This window comes from Camelus ferus, chromosome 22 (genome assembly GCF_009834535.1).
Source record: "Camelus ferus isolate YT-003-E chromosome 22, BCGSAC_Cfer_1.0, whole genome shotgun sequence".
NCBI lineage: Eukaryota > Metazoa > Chordata > Mammalia > Artiodactyla > Camelidae > Camelus > Camelus ferus.
Genome location: NC_045717.1, coordinates 22241789 through 22249113, shown reverse-complemented (window position 1 = coordinate 22249113; position 7325 = coordinate 22241789). Strand labels below are relative to the sequence as shown.

Sequence of the window (7325 nt, the reverse complement as noted above, 5' to 3'; positions counted from 1 at the left end):
CCCCTCTCACACATCTCAGGGCGTTGTGCCAGGCTGCCTATAATAGTCACAATGGGGTGACAGTCTCCTCAACGAACAGGGCCACTGCTACAGTATCTCAGCACAGGTCCTCTCCCTGGGGACACAAGTGGTCCCTCCAAATTCATCACATGTCACTCCTTCATGCATTGCTCAGTCGAGTCACTGGTCACATTGTTCCTATGCCAGCTAGACCAGAATGAGGAGGTTCCCAGAGGGTAAGGATGGGGTCTGACTCATTCCCGTGTCCCCACTGCCCTACAGCCGTCATGGCCCAATGCAGGTTAGTCACTGAGTTTTGGGGGCATGTTAGGCCCTGAAGGTCACTTACAGAGCTCAAGGCCACTCACAGGGATTATATCAGGGTCTCTGAGATAAACCTTAGAACAGCTGGCCAGAGTCAGGAGCCAAGATTCATTTCTCAAACATTTACTGATGCTCCCTACGGCTGCGGCTGTGGCCGCAAAGAAAGCTCACAAAATGCCCATCTGTGAGGCGTCCCATTTGGGGTAAAATGCAAGTAAACCAAACAGCTTCATCTGGCAGTTTCTGGGGGGGGGGGGATCAGATTCCCAGCCCAGGAGCCCAGATTTTGCAGTGGGTGGAAACTAGGTTATATCCACATGTGAGCATTGCAGAGGTTGGAGCAGAAGTTCCAGAGCTCAGTTATAGTCCTAGGTTGTGGGTGGTGGGGTGGTTCTCCGTAGACGGGGTGCTGGGGATCGATGGCAGTGCGTGGAGCCAGGACGGTGAGCAGCTCAGACGATTGGACAAGTGCCAGTGGGCGAGGCTCTGGGGCACTGGGCAAAATCAGCATTGGTGCCTCTTCTCACAGATCCAGCTGTCGTCCTTGCTGTCGCACGGTGCGTCGTTCCACATCCCCGTGCGTAGCATCATGACGCAATCCTCGCGCCCCAGAGAGTCATTGGGCTCCCCCCGATTCCAGTAGCTGCAGTGGGTTGGCGGGGGGCGGGGGGGGGTGCTGGGAGCTAGGCTGAGGATGGCCCTGGGGTCCAGCTTTCCCGGGTCTATCCTGTTTACTGTTTAGGTAACCTAGACATCTTGAAGGTCTAACCTAAGCACGAGTCTGGGATATAACTTTCTAATCCCAGAATTTAACCTGCAGGAAGTTCCTGAAATCTAGCCGGCCCACCCCTAAGGAGGCCCTGAGATCTGGCACTTCCCCTAGGATCGGAGCTGTCAGCCTCTCCGAGTCCCTTTCCTCACCTGAAGCTGAGCGAGACTCCGTCCGCCCACTGGTAACCCTGGATCTTGCGCGCCCGGCGTACTGCCCTCAGTCCCAGCCAGTAACCGCGGCCCTGCGTGTTCCGACTCAAGAAACCCTGGGCAGGAGAGGAGACTGAGCCAGCGAGTCAGTCCCGCTCCGCCAGCGCCACCTTCCGGGCCACGCCCCCTCAGGTGAACTCCGTCTGCCCCCTCGGACCACCGGGGCTGCGCACCTGCTCATCCAGGCCCCCGACAATCACCAGGTGCGCGCCGGCGCCCTCGCAATTATGCTGCGCCTCCACCCACGTGGCCCGCAGCGGGGAGAAAAGGTAACAGGAGCCCTGGAACGGCAGCCACGACTTGGGGCACTTCTTGCAGGAGCCTGCGAGGTGGCGAGGGTCAAAGAGGTGCTCCCAGGTGGAGCAGACGGAGAGGACTGGAGAGGGGGTGATTGGACCCTAGGGCCTAGGGGCGGAGCCACTGAGACCTGGCCAAGGTCAAAGGGCGGGACCGGGCGGATCAGGAAATCCGGGGGCCTAAAGGCAGGGCCCACTTGTCCTCTCCCCTCTCCCCTCTCCCCTCCCTGCCTCCGGATCCTGCTCACTGTTCCCGAGCCGGATTCCCTCCAGCGTCCGGAACAGCTCAGTGCGGATGTTTTCACGGTCTCTACCGGCTTCAGCCAAGCCCTGGGCCACTGCCAAGTAAAGGGAGTCCAGATTATAGCTAGGACCACGGTCAAGAGTAGGGTCATGATTAGATAAGGTCAGCGTCCACGTCCGTGGTCAGCATCAAGGTCAAGAATGACATCACGGTCAAAGACTGTTGTAGCTGGGTAGGGCCCGGTTTGGTTGGGGTTAGGAGTTGCAGTCAAGGTCAGAGTCAGGATGGGGGACACGATTGGGATCAATGGTCAGGATCACAGGATAGTGTGGGGGTTACAGAGGAATCCGGAGGTGAATCAAGGGTCGGGTAAGAACCGGGGTGAGAGGTCAAGGGTCGTGGCATGTTCCGCCCTCACCGCGCTCGCTCAGTTCTTTCAGGGCGCTCTCCTGCTGGATCACCTTGGTCTGTGCCTCCCCAAGCTGGGTGCGCAGGGTCTGCAGCTGCGCCTGCGTCCCCAGGCCTGGGAAGGACGGCGAGGTTGGGGGCGGGACTTCTGAGACCAGCCCGCCCCGCCCCGCCCCTAGCCGCCTCGAGCCCCGCCCCCAGCTGCCACAAGCCCCACTTCCACTCGCTACCTCCAGTTCCCGCCATGAGCCCCATGCCCTCGGCCCACGAGTCTCACAGCAGCTATTGCAGGCTCGGACATCCTCCTTCAAGGCACCCAGCACCGCTGTCTGCTTCGAAGCTGGAATGATTCCCCGTCCGACCCACACACGCCAGGTCACCCTGGAAGACTCACGGGACACCCTGCCCCACTGAGGGGCCAGCCTCGCGGACCGTGGGGTCCCCACCCACTCACCCGCCACCTGGTCGGCAGGGCCCAAGACCCTACCGCCCTGCAACCCCGGAGACCCAAGGGCCCCTGTTCTGCACGCACCGTTTGTCCTCAGCAGGTCCTGATGACCTAGCAGCGCCCCGCGCTCCGTGGAGGCTGCGGAGAGAGGGGAACTCGGGAACTCTCCCCTCGCCCAGGGGAGGGGCTGCGGGGACCCCTATCATGGGATGCAGAGAGAGGGCAGGGAGGCGTGTAGCACACATGTCGGTACACACACAGCGACAGGAGACATACACATTGGGACACACACACATTCATTCGTGCATATGCACACACATGTAAGTGCACACAAACTGTTCACACGTGTTCACACTCAGAGCCAGGCAGGGATCCGGGAACTGGCTGATGTGCCCTGGGGCAGAGGGAAGGTCTGTGTTGCCAGCGGGGCTGGACATAAACTCCCCCATCATCCGTCACTCACCCTTGGAAAATAGGATGCTCAGAATGAGGACCCATAGGACTGTGACAACCACGAGAGTCAGGGCCAGGAAGAGGGGTCTCTGTCCCCAGCGTCCCCAGTGCCCTGAGATAACACAGATGGACTCCTGAGTCCCTCCTGTACCAGGATCCCAAGCTCGAGGACTGAGCCCTAGAAGCTTGGGTTCCTCTCAGGAAACAGATTCAGAGAGGTACAGTAACTTACCTGTGGTCACACAGCCGCTCAGTGGCAGAGTTGGAATCTGAATCCAAGTCCAACTAGCTCTCTGGCATGTGGTGTCTCTCCCACACCCACTACTTAGGCCCTCTCTTGGCTATTTCTTTCCCTTCTCCCATCAAACCCCAAACCACCGGCCAGAGAGGGACCCCCTGACTCATACCTCCAGGGACCTCCTGCAGTCTGCCATCCCACTTGCTGTATCCGGCAGTGTCCATGGTGAGCAGGCGCCCAGCTCTGGGCAAAGATGTAAATGTAGCCCCATCCTTCCTTCCACCCCGCCCACTCTCCCTTCCTTCCCATCTCCTGAGTGTCCGTTCTCAGTATCAGGAACCCAGTGACCAATCACAGTGATGGGCCCTTGCTGGTCTGGGCTGGAGTCAGTGTTGGGTGGGGTGGGGAAGTGGGGAGTTGAGGGGGACAGAGGAAGTGGAAGGGATGGGAAGTGAAGTGTGTGTGTGCGTGTGCGTGTGCGTGTGGCGCTTCCAGCCTCCCTGGCCTGGTTGCTGTAGCAGCATCTCCAGGCCACTTATCCCAGTCCCGACAGTCACCAGGCACACAATCCAGTGACAATCTCTAGGTTGTGCTGGGGCTTCACTTTGCAGCTTGGTCCTCATCTCTTATAGGTCTGATCCTGGCCTTCCTCCTGAGAGGGACAGGCTGAACCTGGCAGAGTTCTGACCGCTCCCTGTGGGTCCCTGAGAAAACCCTCTCAGGCATGCCCCCACCCATACCAGCTCAGTTTCCCTCCTCAACTCCCCTGCAGGTGCCTGCCAGGGGCTACGTCTGACCCTGACCATTCAATCCTCTTCATCCAGAAGGTAGAACACAGATGATTGTTGAACTGTGGTCAGCTAAGCCTCTGGACTCTCCTATTGTGTGGGTGCATAAGGTAATATATGCAGCTTCTAGAAGCCTCTGTTTTTCTCCTCTGTGCAAAGGAGGGCAGTGACAGGACTTTCCTCCAAGGGATGTTGTGATAAAGAAATAAGGTTATGCACAACAAGTCTCGATGCCATCACCAGGCACAAAATCCACCAAAGGTCATTCTTTCAACTAATACTGGACACCTACCATATACCAGGCATCCATCAAGGAATTGGGGATGCATCGATGTCCCAAAGAATCCAATTCCTTCCTTCTTCGAGTTAACATTCCAGTAAGGGGTAGGGAGAGACAGACAGCAAATAATGAACATAATTAAAAAGTAAGGTGAAGGGGTCCATACAAGGTAGCTGCTAGTATTTCTGCTGTTGACATTGTTATTATCTTTCTGTGGTTGCCATGTAAGATTAACAGGGACCTCTAGTTAAATGGGTTATCCATGTTCAGGGAGAGAATCTGCCAGAAAAGGTTTCTAAAGTTGTTGATTTGTAGCCCATTACCCCAGGTAGTAACTAAAAGGATGATTATCAGGGTGATGCTAAAACTGGATTAATCCAAAGCTCAGACAGGAAAGTTGGCTCACCCAATGCTACCCAGCCCAGAGGTGCTGGTGTCCTGACCAAAGCCACGTTCCTCCTGCCCCAGCTACTCTTCTCTTAGTTATTGTGGGAGACTGAGAGATGCGGGCCAGCCTCTCTCTGTGATGTGACTTTGTTACTCCTTCCATCAAGTGGAGTCAATTTCCTCTCCCTTCGGAAGCTGGACTACCCACTTGGCTCATTTTGACCAAAGGGTGTACAGAAACATCACCACGTGACTTCCATGTTGGGCCCCATCATGCTTGCGACTTCAATCTCTGTGCTCCTGGGATGCTGCGGGTGGCCTGGTTAGAGAGCCCGGCTTAGCGCAGTGAAGATGGGAGGCCACATGGAGGACAAAGCAGTCCAGCTGGCAGCCAGCAGCAAAGCTACTCTTGGCTCTGCCAGCCATTCCAAGTGCCATCTGAATGCAACACCCCAACCGATTCTAAGTGAGACCAGGAAAGGAGCCACCCAGTCAACCCGTGGAATTGTGAACAACAACAAATCACTGGTTTTAAGCCACTAACTTGTGGGGTGGTTTGTTATATTGCAGTAGGTAACTGAAATAGCTGTAAAGATAAACGAGCACACCTTTGCACTCCAAGCAAAGGCGACAGTTTTGGGGCCTGAGGAGCGTGGGGAGGGGAGCCACTTTCCCCAGGCAGTGGGTGTGTCAGGGAAAGTTCCAAGGCTGAGAGGGGACTAACAGTCTTTTCCTAAAAAATAGGTTTTGTTTATGCTTTCTACTATTTTTGGTTTAAAGGCGTGGTACTGTTTACTAGTTTAGAGTCAAACTGCCTGGGTTTGAATCCCAGCTATACCACTCACGAGATGTGTCCTCTCTGAAGGATGGATGAACGTTTCTGTGTCTCGGTTCCCCATCTATAAAATGGGACGGCCATAGTCATAGTTCCTTCCTCATTGGACTGTTACGGGTTTATCTGAGTTAAAATGTATAAAAGCTCTTCAAACTTGGCAGTTGCTGCTGTTCTTTTTTTTTCAATTGAAGTATAGTCGGTTTAGTGTTGTGTTCGTTTCTGGTGTACAGCATAGTGACTTAGTTACATATATATATACATATATATATATATATATATATATATTCTTTTTCATTACAGGCTATTACAAGGTATTAAATATAGTTCCCTGTGCTCTACAGCAGGACCTTGTTTATCTGTTTTATGTATAGTAGTGTGTATCTGCAAATCTCAAACTCCCAATTTATTCCTCCACCCCACCTTCCCCCTCTGGTAACCATAAGTTTGTTTTCTATGTCTGTGAGTCTGTTTCTGTTTTGTGAATAAGTTCATTTGGGTCATTTTTTAAGATTCCACATATGAGTGATATCATATGGTATTTTTCTTTCCCTTTCTGGCTTATTTCACTTAGTATGACAATCTCCAGGTCCATCCATGTTGCTGCAAATGGCATTATTTCATTCTTCTTTATGGCTGAGTCGTATTCCGTTGCATATATATTCCACATCTTCTTTATCAAATCATCTGTTGATGGACATTTAGATTGCTTCCATGTCTTGGCCATTGTAAGTAGTGTCGCTATGAACATTGTGGTACATGTATCTTTTCAAATTAGAATTTTCTCTGGGTATATGGCCAGGAGTGGGATTGCTGGATCATATAGTAAGTCTATTTTTAGTTTATTAAGCAATCTTCATACTGTTCTCCATAGTGGCTGCACCAAAGTACATTCCCACCAGCACTGTAGGAGGGTTCCCTTTTCTCCACACCCTCTCCAGCGTTTATCGTTTGTATATTCTTTTCCTCTTCAATTATTTCACCTTTTATTAAAAAAAAAAACTCCCTGCTCTTATTTTCTTTTAGTTTTTTTTCTTTTTTCGCTTTTAAAAAACTAATTTATTAAGTGAAATCCTTATTAATTCCTTCACTTTTGATCCCTTGTTATCTCTCTCCTTTCCCCTTCTCTCTTTCTTTTTACCCCCTTGGTTAAAACAAGTCTTTAAGTTTTTTTCTGAGAACAACTTTCATGCTTTTGAAGAAGAAATAACAAAATGGCAGCGCTTAGGCTAATTAATTCCTGGCCTTATACTTGCCGTTTGCTTTTGAAACAGTCAGCAAATCTGAGTGGCCGGACACTGCCCCAGCCCCAGGCCCACTGTCACAATCAGAGCTGGAGTAGGAGTTATTCATTTTCCTGCTCGTTCTGGCAACTGAAATTTACAATCATGCGTGGATTCTGAGTCCTTCCCCTAGGAAGTGACTCACCAGACGACAACCTTAGGAGAATGACCAGACGCTCCGAAGTCCCTCCAGTGCCTGATGAGTCTGATCAGATAAAGAAGGTCGCGGGCTGATGACCCTCCCGATCACCGGACGGTCCCATGATGCTGGTCAGACTTGCCAAGTTTCAGGAGGAAGCTTCATCAGAGACTTGTTGATTGCTATCCCCTTTTACTCTCCAATTTGTTCACTATATAATCACT

The 7325-nt window shown here is 52.4% G+C and overlaps 1 protein-coding gene across 3 annotated transcripts; it reads right to left on the bottom strand.

Annotated features, from left to right (window-relative positions):
- Positions 1–431: 431 nt before the first annotated feature.
- CLEC4G (C-type lectin domain family 4 member G) lies at positions 432–3684 on the bottom strand. 3 transcript variants are annotated; one of them, XM_006177530.3, is made up of 9 exons: positions 3562–3684; positions 3165–3266; positions 2786–2839; positions 2531–2593; positions 2264–2368; positions 1850–1939; positions 1479–1627; positions 1246–1361; positions 432–967 (listed from the first exon to the last, which is right to left on the bottom strand). In XM_006177530.3, exons 1-9 carry the CDS (start codon positions 3614–3616, stop codon positions 829–831), a joined length of 873 nt encoding a protein of 290 aa, XP_006177592.1. In that variant the 5' UTR covers positions 3617–3684; the 3' UTR covers positions 432–828. The 3 variants fall into 3 exon arrangements, with proteins under 3 accessions (XP_006177592.1, XP_032322208.1, XP_032322209.1); XM_032466317.1 differs by lacking the exon at positions 1850–1939; XM_032466318.1 differs by lacking the exons at positions 2264–2368; positions 2531–2593.
- Positions 3685–7325: the final 3641 nt, after the last annotated feature.